Genomic DNA, 15,822 nt, shown 5'->3' with positions numbered 1-15,822 from the left:
ATATTAGTCTACACCAGGGCTGGCCGGCTGGGCAACTTTGACTATTGCGAGGGCCACTATATTTCCACACTCACTCCAGAGGGGCCACATTGCAATATTACTGTCGTAGCAAAAAATAGACGATCTACAAGCTCAAAATGTGCCGCACTGCGACACGTTTTGAGCTTGTAGATCAGCTATTTTTGCTATATTTGAACTGAAATCCTGGATATCTTTTTGCTATTTTTGAATTGGAGTCCTGAAAAGTAACACATTTATTTAATTTCAAATGCATTCAGTTATATAGTTATGTTAACTTTAATGAACTAAATATAAATTAATTTGACATAAAAAAGACAATTTTAATATCAGTATTAATATCTGCGTCCCGCAGATATTAACCTGCGAGTCGCATTAACTGATGGTGGGTGCCGCATGTGGCCCGCGGCCCATGTATGGTCTACACGTTATGGCTATTATCATCTTCATTCACAGTAGGATGTGAATGAGTTAATAATGTCACATGCTGATGTGGATATGAGCTGCTCATCTGAATCTGTGGTTCTCTAATGTTTTGGCTGGGAAACCCTCAACGTTTATGCACAATAAAACATGTCAGCTGTACTGTATGTAACGATGCTGTCCTGTGTCCCACATGTCAGCTGTACTGTATGTAACAATGCTGTCCTGTGTCTGACATGACAGCTGTACTGTATGTAACGATGCTGCCCTGTGTCCGACATGTCAGCTGTACTGTATGTAACGATGCTGTCCTGTGTCTGACATGTCAGCTGTACTGTATGTAACGATGCTGTCCTGTGTCTGACATGTCAGCTGTACTGTATGTAACGATGCTTTGCCGTCCATGCACTTTGTAACTGGCTGCTCTCCCACTGTCAAACTGCACTGGCAGTGTTTGTGTCCTTTGTACAAGGTATTCCTGTACTTCTCATTATGTGGACATAAATAAACATTTCTGTGTGCGTGTGTGCGTGCGTTTGTGTGTGTGTGTGTGTGTGTGTGTGTGTGTGTGTGTGTGTGTGTGTGTGCGTGCGTTTGTGTGTGTGTGTGCATGTGTGCTGTGTGTAGCCGACATGTGTCTGCGTATACATGTGCATCAGTCTTGATTTTGACTTAGTTTTAGTCATAGTCTTTTGGATACAAATTGATTTAAGTTTTTGTCATATTTTAGTCACCTGAAATGTTTTAGTGTTAATTTAGTTTCAGTTAACTAAATATGATATGATTTTAGTCGACTAAATCTACAGCTGATTTACTCGTTCCTTGTAGATCTGCTATTTTTTTAAAGATCATATGGAAATCTTTGAATATATATTTTGGCTGCCATAATTATAATTTTAGTTTTCTACATTATTTGTTTACTATGTACGTTTAATCGTTATAATGACCAGGCTCCAAGTTCAATAATATGACGCCATCATTTCCGGCACGTCAACATATAGGGCGTAGAGTAGACTAGGCGCCTCACAGCACAGTCATGGCGCTTCCGTCTGTCAGTTGCACTCCAGTGTTGAGAGAAGCAGTCGTTTGTTACAGAGCGTGTCACAATTCAACGTTTGTTTTATTATTTCGGTGTCATTTCTTTGAGTTATTTGTGTCACCTTATAGCTTTTAACCACTTATTTAAAACTTTAGCTATTGAGAAATAGCAGATCTACAAGCTCGCAGCGTGGCACTCGGTCACGAGCCTGTAGATGTGCTATTTGTCAATTGTTTTTTTAAAGTTTAAAATAAAAAATAAATAAAATAAATGTGATTACCGAGCTAAATAACTAAAATTAGGAAGATATTTGATTAACTGAAATAGAAAAACTAATATACTCTACAGTTGATTTAGTCGACTAAAATGTATTTTGGCGGACCTTGATGGTGTCATATAATATGATGAAAATAGCAGATCTACAAGCTCACAATGCGTTAAGCAACGCGTTGTGAGCTTGTAGATCAGCTATTTTCAGCATGCAACCAAACATAAAACAACTGAATGACTGACAGACTAAAACAAATGTAAATGTATGTACAACTAATTAACTAACTAACCAACTAACTAAATTATTAAATCATATAAATTTGATTCCCGAGCTAAATTTAAAACTAGAATTGGGGAAAGTATTTAATTATCTGAAATAGAAAAATTAATGAGGCTATAGTGTTGATTTTGACAGAATTTTTTGATTTAGTTTTAGTCATAGTCTTTTTAATATAGGCCTTCATTATAATTTTGTTTTAGTCACATTTTAGTCACCTGAAAGGTTTTAGTCTAGTTTTAGAAGTCGACTACATATCATAAGATTTTAGTCGACTAAATCTACAGCTGATTTAGTCGAATGAAATGGGGGGTTTTTTGGCGGGCCTTGGTGGTGTCGTAATGGCTGTGCCCTATAGCATGGATGACCTTACAGGCATATGCAAAGGCTCAACCTAAATTTAGATAGCATTCTATGTAGACATAGATGGATGATTGAATAAATAAAACAGAATAGAAACATACTTATCGTTCTCTTCTTTACTCCTGGTATCAGCCTGCAAACTCCACCGTGGTCCACACTGAAGTTGGAGGAGAGACAAAGTCACACCTGAATATTCTCCATGATAATATAAACAATGATTGATAATGACTTTACACCATTAAAGAATAAACAATACAGAACAGCATCACAGTATGATTGAGAACATTGTTCTGATCAAAATGTTGTGTTGGTCTTTGTCAGTGGCGTGCACAGACATTTAGAGGGGCAGGTGCTCAAGTGAAAAAAGGGCACCTTGTGCAACGTGTGGAACCGTCCGGTTGCCTTAATCGTATGAGATTTATAGATTTTGGGGCCTAAATAATATATTAGAAGCTTTTTATCAAGAATTGATCAATGTCACCATGGTCCACATACTATGCTGTACTGTAGTGGCCCATAGCACTTACCCCACCCCCTTAGATAGCAATTCTGTAGACTTAGATAGCATTTGATACAGACTTATAGCATGTTATGTAGACAGCATAAGTGCATTGTATGTAGTCATAGCACGTCATAGTACATATGTATAGCATAGTAGTATAGATATATAGCTTATATGTATAGTTTCATTATAGATATTACTTTCTTAGCTTACGCATGTTTCATGATAAATGTTTTTATGTGATGTATTCCCATGCTTTTTTGTTCTTGCTTAATGTAAGTCGCTCTGGATTAAGAGCGTCTGCTAAATGCCTAAATTGTAAATTGTAGTGTACAGTGTACAATCTTTTTTTTTAAAGGGTTCTTTTTTTGGGGGGGGGGGGGGGGGGTGCTCTAGCACGCCCTAGTGTCTATCTGTGCAAGCCACTGGTATTTGTCTCACGCACACACAGCCTCCGGCTGTTAGAGTTGAACTGACTAACTTATTGTTTTGTTATCAAATGTTTGTTTTATTTTAGACAAAACATTATGAATGAACATAACATCACATGACTGACATATTTCTATGTGATGTCTGGTGTTTACACGTGGTCTGAGTAGACACATACATGCACGCACGCACAGAAAGTCTCTCATACCTAAGAGTGTCCAGTTTACAGCGTGGATCGGTCACAACAGCAGTGAGCATCGCTTCGCCTGATTCTCCTGGATGATTGAAGGTCAAGTCCAACTCTCTCAAATGGGAAGGGTTGGAGCGCAGAGCTGAGGTCAGAGAAGAACAGCCTTTCTCTGTGACCAGACATCCTGACAAACTGCACACACACACACACACACACACACACACACACACACACACACACACACACACACACACACACACACACACAGTTTCACAATGTTATATTTAGTCCCATTGATTTTAAAAACTTTTGTTTTATTTTAACACAGTTGAACCCAGTTTCAGGCATACTGACTTGAGAGTCTCCAACATGCAGTGTGGACTCCGCAGTCCCTCAGCCAGAAGGCTGACTCCAGAGTCCTTAAGGTCGTTATTGCCCAAGTCAAGTTCTCTCAGGCTAGAGCTGGAGCTGAGAGCTGACGATAACTCCTGACAGCATCTCTCCGACAGGTTGCAGCCACTCAGCCTGAAGAAACAATAGTGATGCATGTATTAGATTTGATGTTAAATAAAGATCAAATAATATTTGAAATGTATCCAGTTATCAGTGAACATACAGAGCTTTCTTGGAGGCTTTGAGCACGGGCAGCAACCCCAGAAGAGCCTCCTCTGAAGCAGAGTATTTCTTCAGGTCAAACACGTCCAGCTCCTTTCCTGAAGACAGCAACACGAAGGCCATAGCTGACCACTGAGCAGGAGAGATCTTGTCTGTGGAGAGACGTCCTGACGTCAGGTACTGTTGGATGTCGTCCTCCAGAGAATGATCATTCAGCTCATTCAGACAGTGGAACAGATTGATGCTTCTCTCTGGAGATGGATTCTTTTTGATCTTCTCCTTGATGTATTTGATGGTTTTATGATTGGTCTGGAAGCTTTTCCCTTTTTGTATGAGCTTTTGTACGAACTCCTGATTGGTGTCCAAAGAGAGGCCCATCAGGAAACGCAGGAACAAGTCCAGGTGTCCATTTGGACTCCTTAAGGCCTCGTCTACAGCACTTTGGTAGAGGTGATGAATCTTGGATTTGAAAACCTTTCCAAATAACCTCTTGGAGGTTGAGAGTAGATTGTCACCAGTGTTGATGAAAGTGATGAAGACGTGGAGGGCAGCCAGAAACTCCTGAACACTCAGATGGGCAAAGGAGAACATCTTGTCCCTTGTTCCGCGAACCTCTCCAAACAGTTCTGCGTACACTGCTGCGTCGCTGATATCAATGCCACACGCTGTCAGGTGTTCTTCCTCGAAGATCAGGTCGCCTTTCATCAGCCCTTCAAAAGCCAGTTTCGCCAGAGAGAGAATGACATCATACGGTTTCCTGTCAGGATACTTGGCATTCGTGTGTCTGGACTGCATGTCAATGAAGTAGAAGTACATGGCGCTCGGGGTCTTTGGCAGCGCTCCTTTCTTCCTCACAATTTCTTCCATAATGTTAGAAGTGATCCAACAGAAGGCCGGGAGGTGACACATGATGTGGACGCTTCGGTATGTCTCGATGTGAGAGTAGATTTGAATGGCCAGCTGCTCATCAGGGAACCTCTTGAAGAAGTACTCCTTCTTCTGAGGGTCTTTGAACCCTCTCACCTCTGTCACCCTGTCAACAGAAGGGATCTGGCCGGCGGCTGCAGGTCGTGAGGTTATCCAGAATTTGGCATTTGGAAGCAAGTTCCCACTGATGAGGTTTGTCAGGAGAACGTGCACTGTGTTTGGCTTCATCGGATCAGTCCATTTCACAGTGAAATCTAGAGCTGGCTTCGATTCATCCAGCCCATCCAAGATGAACAGAATGTTGCACTGTTGGAAGGTGCAGATCTTTATCTCCTTGGTTTCACTGAAGAAGTGATGAAGAAATCCCTCCATGCTGTACTTGTTCTCCTTGTTCTCCTTCATCTCCGAATTCAACTCTCGGAAAGTGAATGGAAACACAAAGTCGATATGCTGGTTGGCTTTGCCTTCTGCCCAGTTCTGAGTGAACTTCTGAACTTGTACTGATTTACCAATGCCGGCCGCTCCCGTCATCACCACTGTTTTGATCTGTTCACTTTGTCCAGGTGAAGGTTCCACTATGTCGTCCATGTTGATTGGTGTTTCTGGTCCAGCTGTTTGGCAGTATGCCAATTCAATCTGCCTGATCTCATGTTCTTTATTGACCTGTCCACTGCCTCCCACTGTGTTGTAGACCTCTGTGAACATGCCACTCACAAGTGGGTTTGCTACATCTTTTGAGCTCCAGTGATTCAAACGCTGAATCTTCTTCTTCTGATTAGACTTGAGCGCTTCTATACACTGAGCAAGAGTTTCTAAATGACCAAAGACAAGATGACATCATTAAGTATGTGTTATAGAATGACATCATTATAGATGAAGGTGGGGAAGGTGTACTGCTGTACTTGGAGATACAAAGGTAGAGAACCTGATCTAAGTTTCTTTACTCACCCGTGCTAGCCGAGTCTTGTGATGGACGTTCAGGTCCTGAATAAGGAGAGGAGGATAATGAAGTGAAACGTTAGTTTGTCTATTGTTTATTGTCATTATACGTTAGTATGTATTGATGCTCTATTGTCATTATCTAAGTAACAACATTCATGCAATGGATTGCTGTGTAGTAGTAGTACAGTAGTGTATTTTACAGTGTACCTTGCTGTGTAGTTTCTAAAGGACCAAAGACAAGATGACATCATTAAGTGTATGTTATAGAACATGGTCCTCATATCGGTGTTGTTTTCGTTAACGTCAAAGGCCAATTTCTCATGACGAAGTCACGATGACTATGCTAAATATAAATATCACTAGATTAATGTGCGTTTTCAAAAACTGTATTGGGTATACCAGACGTTCCAAAATCCATGAAATACTGTTCAAAATATTACACAGATATTATTTCAATGGTGGCCAATCATAGGGAGGGTTCTCTTTACACAGGCTGACAGGCTGACTGACAGGCTGACAGGCTGACTGACAGGCTGACTGACAGGCTGACAGGCTGACTGACAGGCTGACTGACAGGCTGGCTGACAGGCTGACTGACTGACAGGCTGGCTGACAGGCTGGCTGACAGGCTGGCTGACAGGCTGACAGGATGACTGACAGGCTGACTGACAGGCTGGCTGACAGGCTGACAGGCTGACTGACAGGCTGACAGGCTGGCTGACAGGCTGGCTGACAGGCTGGCTGACAGGCTGACTGACAGGCTGACAGGATGGCTGACAGGCTGGCTGACAGGCTGACAGGATGGCTGACAGGCTGACTGACAGGCTGACAGGATGGCTGACAGGCTGGCTGACAGGCTGACAGGATGGCTGACAGGCTGGCTGACAGGCTGACAGGCTGACAGGCTGACTGACAGGCTGACAGGATGGCTGACAGGCTGGCTGACAGGCTGACAGGCTGACAGGCTGACTGACAGGCTGACAGGATGGCTGACAGGCTGGCTGACAGGCTGACAGGCTGACAGGCTGGCTGACAGGCTGACAGGCTGACAGGATGGCTGACAGCAGTAATGCTCAGCCCTAGTTTGACACGTCACATGCTACTTAAAGCATGATGAAATTTAGAACATTTTGCCATATAATGGTTGTATGGTATATCAACTTTCAGCAGCTGTCAAAAATTCCCCTAGGGTGGTTGAATATAAACCAATGTGGGATATGTTAGTAGACACCTTTACAAACACATTGGTGAAGAAAGTTCTTCCCTTTTTGTTTTCTTAAATATATTTTTTATCCCACGATTTTGTAACCCATTTTTCACCCCTGTGTCAATCATCTAATGTGATCCTGGGCTCTACACACCCTCCGCCAACCTAGTCCCCATATATGGGGGACAAGGGGAGACCAACCTAGTCCCCATATAATAATGGAGAAAGTATATATGAAGAAAGTTCTTGGTAAGAAATGTATTCCCAGATTGTATGAATATCCCCTGACTATAGTATATACACCATGTCTTCACCTACCTTTGGTTTGGTTCTCCTGTGGATCAGTCATGTTGACCTTCTTCAGGACAGTCTCCACGATCTGAGTTGCATGAGTAGTGTAGTTCTGGACGATCAGATCCACTGTCGTCATCCTGTCAGCGTCTTGCAGGGCGCATGTTTGGAGCGGCTTCCGGCCGTCAACATGAACCATCTTCAGACGCCACTTGAACTCCTTAAACTCTTCTTTTGACAGATCGTTGAGAGTTGTCAAGATACGTTCCTCTTCCTTAAGTCCATCCATGGTTTATTCCTGACACAAACAGAAAGCTCTGGGTATGAAAATATTGATCACAAGCTGTAGTTAATGTTACAAAAAATAAAAGAAAAATATATAAATGTAAAAAAAAATACGTCTCTGGTAGGCTGACACTCCTACAAGCGGCTTGCCCTTGGGCAAGGCAGTGAACAGTGACAGACAGAATATATATATATATATATATATATTAGTGGTGGGCATATCCTGGAGTTATCGCGATTAATCGCGATTAAAATGGCTCATTTGAAGTCTGCCAAAGGCCAATATATGCCAATATAACCATTAATATAACCCTGCAGGGCCCGTAGGGTCAGCTACAGAACCATTAATATAACGCTGTAGGGCCCGTTGGTCAGGTACAGAACCATTAATATAACCCTGCAGGCCCGTTGGTCAGGTATACAGAACCATTAATATAACGCTGTGGTCAGGTACAGAACCATTAATATAACGCTGTAGGGCCCGTTGGTCAGGTACAGAACCATTAATATAACCCTGCAGGCCCGTTGGTCAGGTATACAGAACCATTAATATAACGCTGTAGGGCCCGTTGGTCAGGTACAGAACCATTAATATAACGCTGGTCAGGTACAGAACCATTATTATAACGCTGTAGGGCCCGTTGGTCAGGTATACAGAACCATTAATATAACGCTGTAGGGCCCGTTGGTCAGGTATACAGAACCATTATTATAACGCTGTAGGACCCGTTGGTCAGGTATACAGAACCATTAATATAACGCTGTAGGGCCCGTTGGTCAGGTATACAGAACCATTAATATAACGCTGCAGGGCCCGTTGGTCAGGTACAGAACCATTAATATAACGCTGCAGGGCCCGTTGGTCAGGTATACAGAACCATTAATATAACCCTGTAGGCCCGTTGGTCAGGTACAGAACCATTAATATAACGCTGTAGGACCCGTTGGTCAGGTACAGAACCATTAATATAACGCTGTAGGGCCCGTTGGTCAGGTATACAGAACCATTAATATAACGCTGCAGGGCCCGTTGGTCAGGTATACAGAACCATTAATATAACCCTGTAGGGCCCGTTGGTCAGGTATACAGAACCATTAATATAACGCTGTAGGGCCCGTTGGTCAGGTACAGAACCATTAATATAACGCTGTAGGGCCCGTTGGTCAGGTACAGAACCATTAATATAACGCTGTAGGGCCCGTTGGTCAGGTATACAGAACCATTAATATAACGCTGTAGGGCCCGTTGGTCAGGTACAGAACCATTAATATAACGCTGTAGGGCCCGTTGGTCAGGTATACAGAACCATTAATATAACGCTGTAGGGCCCGTTGGTCAGGTACAGAACCATTAATATAACGCTGCAGGCCCGTTGGTCAGGTACAGAACCATTAATATAACCCTGCAGGCCCGTTGGTCAGGTATACAGAACCATTAATATAACCCTGTAGGACCCGTTGGTCAGGTACAGAACCATTAATATAACGCTGCAGGGCCCGTTGGTCAGGTATACAGAACCATTAATATAACGCCACAGGACCCGTTGGTCAGGTACAGAACCATTAATATAACGCTGTAGGGCCCGTTGGTCAGGTACAGAACCATTAATATAACGCTGTAGGGCCCGTTGGTCAGGTATACAGAACCATTAATATAACGCTGTAGGGCCCGTTGGTCAGGTACAGAACCATTAATATAACGCTGCAGGCCCGTTGGTCAGGTACAGAACCATTAATATAACCCTGCAGGCCCGTTGGTCAGGTATACAGAACCATTAATATAACCCTGTAGGACCCGTTGGTCAGGTACAGAACCATTAATATAACGCTGCAGGGCCCGTTGGTCAGGTATACAGAACCATTAATATAACGCCACAGGACCCGTTGGTCAGGTACAGAACCATTAATATAACGCTGTAGGACCCGTTGGTCAGGTACAGAACCATTAATATAACGCTGTAGGACCCGTTGGTCAGGTACAGAACCATTAATATAACGCTGTAGGGTCAGGTACAGAAACGGACAAACCTGGATCTTATGTTGGTAACTTCAACTGCAAAGTCATTTATTCATTACATGTTTTTGAGTGGTGCAACCACTCCTACAACCAGCAATGTCCGTGTATGTACCTGTTTGTGTACCTGTTTGTGTACCTCAATGAGCACGAGTATGTGACGTATTAATAGCAGTAGGGGGCGCCAGAAACAGAGAGAGGGGTAGTGCTGTGTCTCTAATGAGAGAGAGAGAGAGAGAGAGAGAGAGAGAGAGAGGGGGGGGGGGGGGGGGGGATTGCACCACTCAGTTCACACGTGTGTGATTTTTATCTCAGTTAGTAACTTACCGAGGGTTGAACGTGGAGCTCACATCAGTAGCAGCTGTCGCTTAAATGTCTGCAAGAGGAGGAGACTGGTGTGAAGAAAAAGAAAGGGGTACAAAAATAAAGTCACTTGTTTGAATCTGTAAGGATTCTTTTACTCGTCTGTCTCTGTCTGTCTGTCTGTCTGTCTGTATTGTTGTGAGGAGATATGACTGAATGGTTGAATTCTCACTTGAGGAATTAGTCTACTACTTTCTGTATTAGTAGTATAGTATCAAATCGTATAGTGAGGGGATATAACTGAATGGTTGAATTCTCACTTGAGGAATTAGCCTACTACTTTCTGTATTAGTAGTATAGTATCAAATCGTATAGTGAGGGGATATAACTGAATGGTTGAATTCTCACTTGAGGAGTTATACTGTCCTTTCTTTATTGGTACTATTCATTTATTAGTAGTATTTATTTATTAGTAGAGCGGCTCTGCCGTTATTATGGTAAAGAGTCATTTAGAGATTTAACCCAGGCCTTACTCTAATAGACCCCCAGGTGTTTTGTATGCGTCTATGGAGTCAACATTACTCTAATAGACCCCCAGGTGTTTTGTATGTGTCTATGGAGTTAACATTAATTACTCTTGGCTTGAGCAATGAGTGCACCGGCCACCCAATGGCGATGATTTGATTGGCTGAGCAGATAATGTACAAAATATTAAAATGTATACGACATTTTAACAGTTTGTGCTAGGCTGGTGAATTCAGATGCAATCAAAGACACAATTTTACCTTCATAGAGAAGGACACGAGGTCATGAGGCTCGTCAGAGGGTCTTCATTGAAGAACATCTGTGGTGTCAACGTGGTTTCACCTGAAAGTGAAATAAATACATCTCAATACAAGGAATACAATTAATGTTCAGAATCTACAGCTTGGTAGACTGCAGATAACCTAACTGCCACAACTATCAATATGTACATAAGCCACTTCACAGAAAACAAAGACCAAAATCACTTATGTGATCAACAACATGTGTTGCCAGGTTTTGTGAGAGAAACAATCAACCAGCCCCGGCTCTATGAAAACAAGCCCAAATGATTATAGGCCACATGACACCTATGCATCGGATATCTGAAAATGGCAGATCTACAAGCTCACAACAGAGTTAACCCTATAGTATAGAGCGTCGCAGTCCCTCCCCCTCTCAGAACAACGAGTGGCCCAGGAAATGAATCGCAATGCATTTGTCCCATAGGCATTTCGTGCTTTATTTAGACCTTTTAAGCGCTGTACGAAGCCAACTCTTGCCGTGACAAATCATGACAACACACACACAATATTTCGGGCCAAACAAAGAATTAGAAAGTAGAAAAAAACGGCAGTCCAAAATATTGTATGTGTTGTCATGATTTGTCACGACAAGAGTTGGCTTCGTACGACGCTTAAAAGGTCTTTAAATAAATAATTTAAGAAATGCCTATGGGACAAATGCATTGAGATTCATTTCCTGGGCCACTCGTTGTTCTGAAAGGGGGAGGGACTATAGCTGCGACGCTCTATATGCATCTGATATCTGAAAATGGCAGATCTACAAGCTCACAGCATGAGACTATTAAACCTATATGCATATATTTGAATATGGCAGATCTACAGTAGGAACTAATATCTCACGAAAACCAAAGCAGAACTCCCACCACGGGACTCAGGCAATCAATGAATACAGTTACAGTACAACCACTATATTAATTTAATGGCAAGTATTTCATACAACTTAAAGGGACACTTCACCCTTTTTGCAAAAAAAATATAATTATGTTAATGACGTTTAGAAGCTTTAGAACACTTTCCTGGGGGTCTTTATGTGTGTAATATGTGGTTTTAGATATTTTAGATTGTAGCAGTGAGCCCAGTGTCTCTGATGGACACTGGGCTCACTTCCTTCCTGGACTACATGTTGTCTCAGTAAGACAGCTCTCCCCCCTATCCACAAGGAGGAGCAGTGCACCAAATAATTATGGGAATTGTAGTCCAGGAAGGTAGTGAGACCAGTGTCCATGACATCAGAGACAACAGGCTCACTGCTACAATCTAAAATATCTAAAACCACATATTACACACATAAAGACCCCCAGGAAAGTGATCTAAAGCTTCTAAACGTCATTAACATATATTTTTTTGCAAAAAGGGTGAAGTGTGTCCCTTTAAGTTAAAACATGTATCCCTTTAATGTTTATAGTGTTACTGTTCCGGTTTTGACTGCTCATTTCTTTAACTTCCAATTAATCTACATGTATCCTGACTGTGTTCTCTATCCCGATTGGATAAAACTGGTGTCCCAGTTTCAGTTACGGTTTTCTGAAAACCTCCATTTTCTGTTTAATAAAAAGCTGGCGAGACATGGATACTTGATTGATCCCGTTACTGAACAAACACTGTATAGGCCTACTGCAATGAGTACTATCGCCATATAGAGCTTTTTAACACTTATTTTAACCAAAGAAAAATCACTCACACGACCTTTAACTGGCTTAAAGGAAAGCAGAAAAACAAACAGAAACACACCCTGTATAGTAATGTCAAGTAGTAGCCTATGTGTCATCAATGTGCTATGTTTTTTTCCTCCTGTGTGTTAAGGAGAATTCCATACTGAAAGTCTTTCTTACCTTTCTTTGTAGTCGTTACGTCCCCACCAAAGAGGCCCAGGTGTTATTTTGTGCAAAAGCTCCTCATTGGCTATTTCCCCTACCATGAGCCCTAAATGAATTGCATTGAATGGGGCTATGGGGTGTTGTGCCAATTCGCTTATTTCCATCGCTCAAAATTATTATTTTTGTTGTGTATATATATCCTCTCTTCATAACGTAAATAATATCCCAAGCGGCAACACTTTACTACTTATTTAGATGGAAATAAACAAATTAGCACAACACCCCATAGCCCCCATTCCCATTCAATTCAATTCATTGAGGGCTTATGGTAGGGGAAATAGCCAAAAGGGAGTTTTTGCACAAAAAACACCTGGACCTCTTTGGTGGGGACGTAACAACTACAAAGAAAGGTAAGAAAGCCTTCTAGCATGGAATTCTCCTTTAACCATGTGCAGCATGTGTGTGTGTGTGTGTGTGTGTGTGTGTGTGTGTGTGTGTGTGTGTGTGTGTTTCTATGTGCAGGGCGTTGCTGAAAATGAGCACTTGTGCTATAAGCTACTATACCCTGGGTAAATAAAGGATATATATATATATTTTTTTTTAATTAAACCTTCTTCTGATCAGTGTTTGGATCTATTGTATTATAGCCTACTGCGCCTCTTGTGCAGATCCAAATTCAATAATTGCAGAGTTCTTACCTGTGCGACGGTCTAGCTGTTTGTCTCTCCTGGTGTGTAGAAGGAAAGTCTGTGCCGTCACACAGCTGTGTCTTATCAGGTAATGAAGCAGCACTGCTTATATGCTGTGAATGAGCGTGGGGGGGGGGGGGTAGAAGGAGAGATGTATCTTGTGCAACTGGTTCCACCAGATCTGGTCCCGCTTACTGGGTCACTCCAGCGGTTTCGGGCCGGCCCCTTCCTCTGCACCCCCCACCCCTCTCTACCTGTCTGAGGGAGGGAGGGTCACACACTAGACCTGTTCCCCCAGCCCCACCCCACAAAACACACACACACACACACACACACACACACACACACACACACACACACACACACACACACACACACACACACACACACACACACACACACACACACACACACACACACACACACACACACACACACACACACACACACACACACACACACACACACACACAAAGAAAACTATGCTATCATCATATCAGTTCATCTATCTTCTCCTTCTTTGACCAACAGTATGCTAACGCAATTGCCCTTCCTGACACTGCCCTCTGCATTTACCCGGGCTTGGGACAACTTGTGCAACACAGGAAATGCTTTCTCGTATGTCTTCATGTGTTTAGACACAGTGGCCAGGTCTGTTTCGTTTGGACAACATAACTTGACCAACATTGGCTTTGCAACAATGAGAGTTCCCTTTTCAGAGTTGCGTAGTCTGTTCCAGTTCTAGTAAGAGCATGCAAAGGCTCCAACAAGGTGGAGTCTAGACATCTCTCAGAATAGGGTACAAGGCTTGATATGGCTGTCATTAGGTCTAAATTCTTCTTTGAGAATCTGTTTTCCATTTCTGAAATGACAGGGGTTGATAATAATCTTTTGAAAATAGCAAATCTACAAACTCACAATCCGTCGCATCGTGACACATGGTGAGGTTGTAGATTGGCTATTTTCAAATACCCAAAATGTATATAGGGCTGAAGTGGGTAATGTATGTTGTAATGTAATAATAATAATAATAAATGTATATAGGGCTGAAGTGGGTAATGTATGTTTTGTAATAATAATCAAAATCTACAAAGTAACTAGTAACTAAAGTTTTCAAATTAATATTGTGAGTATAAGTACAATAGTATACAAAGAATCCTGCAGTCAGCTTCTGAATATTTTGTCTGGATCTCTGCAAGAACCACGCTGGCTAATGTTGCAATTATTTCATTTTGAATACCCTTAGATGTGTATGTACTGTAGCATTGTTATTCATGCTCTTAGCAATAAGCAGCTAGCTTATTATCCTTCGCTAAGGTATACTCACACACACACACACACACACACACACACACACACACACACACACACACACACACACACACACACACACACACACACACACACACACACACACACACACACACACACACACACACACACACGTTTGGTTCATCAAGTGTCTCCTTAATACTCATTTAATACACATTATAGTTTTCATTTATCCGTAAAATATATATTGCAATTTGCAGGCCTTCCATGTGCACTTACCCAGAATGCAGCAGCACACTAATTGGTCTTCAACCGCTCCCTCCCATTGGCTCCCATGCTGCTGCCCGCCCGCACACTCTGAGAGTGACCCGTAGGCGCAGCGGGGGTTGCTGCATCTGCCCGTCGCACAACAGAAACTGAATGTTAATTACGTTTATTTTTATTTTATTGATATTTAATGTTTCGTGGTTAGTACGAGTCGAGTCACCACCAGCTGAGCTTACGTCAACGAGGAATCTCAGGAACGCAGATAGTGTATAGAGATTTGCGTGATGTATGGATACAATTTGTATGAGTAATGTATAGAGAAATGCGTTTTGCTAAAATCGACCTCATGGAGGCCGATTATGACAGGCCATTGTGGGAAATCTGGGACAGAGGTTCGTCGTTGGCATCCTGGGAGTGTGTGTGCACAGTTTGGCATCGACCGGGCCAACGGTGCCGGAGATTAGCAGAACACAGACATCGACCGGGACAACGGTGCCGGAGATTAGCAGAACACAGACAGACGGACGGACGGACGGACAAAAAGAGAAAAAAAGACCAAAGTGGAATGAAATATTTATATTACTATAAACTACAAGTATAGTTCTTCTGACGAAGCAATTGGTTGAAATAAGCTATCCATATGAACATGACAGCACACATAGCCGTTATTAACAGAAGATTTGAGAACGGATTAATCACATTAGAAATATCAGTTGTGCTTTATAGCAAAAGCTAATTTGTATAATATAATATAATAATTATTCTTAACCGTACACTTGCATGACAGCTAAAACCTATGCTGGGGAACATTCACCAAAAGCAGCTGATCTACAGCTTCACAAGCTGTCATGATGT

General features: G+C 42.3%; 2 protein-coding genes across 2 annotated transcripts in view; both read right to left on the bottom strand.

Moving 5' to 3' along the window:
- The window catches only part of LOC308317892 (protein NLRC3-like), a gene marked incomplete at both ends in the record, with an annotated part of 9,005 nt that extends 3,364 nt beyond the window's left edge, over nt 1-5,641 (bottom strand). Inside the window, 3 exons of the mRNA XM_080767240.1 lie at nt 3,530-3,703; nt 3,866-4,036; nt 4,128-5,641. Of these exons, the coding sequence (XP_080623366.1) occupies nt 3,530-3,703; nt 3,866-4,036; nt 4,128-5,641 (1,859 nt within the window). The remainder of the gene's footprint in view (nt 1-3,529; nt 3,704-3,865; nt 4,037-4,127) is intronic.
- LOC308317964 (NACHT, LRR and PYD domains-containing protein 3-like) overlaps nt 1-13,507 on the bottom strand; it is a gene marked incomplete at its 3' end in the record, with an annotated part of 80,980 nt that extends 67,473 nt beyond the window's left edge. The window contains exons 1-3 of the mRNA XM_080767310.1: nt 13,438-13,507; nt 7,521-7,791; nt 6,002-6,037 (exon numbers count right to left, since the gene is read on the bottom strand). Coding sequence (XP_080623436.1) covers nt 6,002-6,037; nt 7,521-7,782 — 298 coding nt within the window. The 5' untranslated portion in view covers nt 7,783-7,791; nt 13,438-13,507. The remainder of the gene's footprint in view (nt 1-6,001; nt 6,038-7,520; nt 7,792-13,437) is intronic.
- Between the last annotated feature and the right edge of the window lie 2,315 nt (nt 13,508-15,822).

Source organism: Protomyctophum bolini, assembly GCF_963924005.1.
Source record: "Protomyctophum bolini genome assembly, chromosome: 7".
Lineage (NCBI taxonomy): Eukaryota > Metazoa > Chordata > Actinopteri > Myctophiformes > Myctophidae > Protomyctophum > Protomyctophum bolini.
Note: the sequence above shows the minus strand (reverse complement) of the source record. Positions and strands in the feature narration are given on the sequence as shown.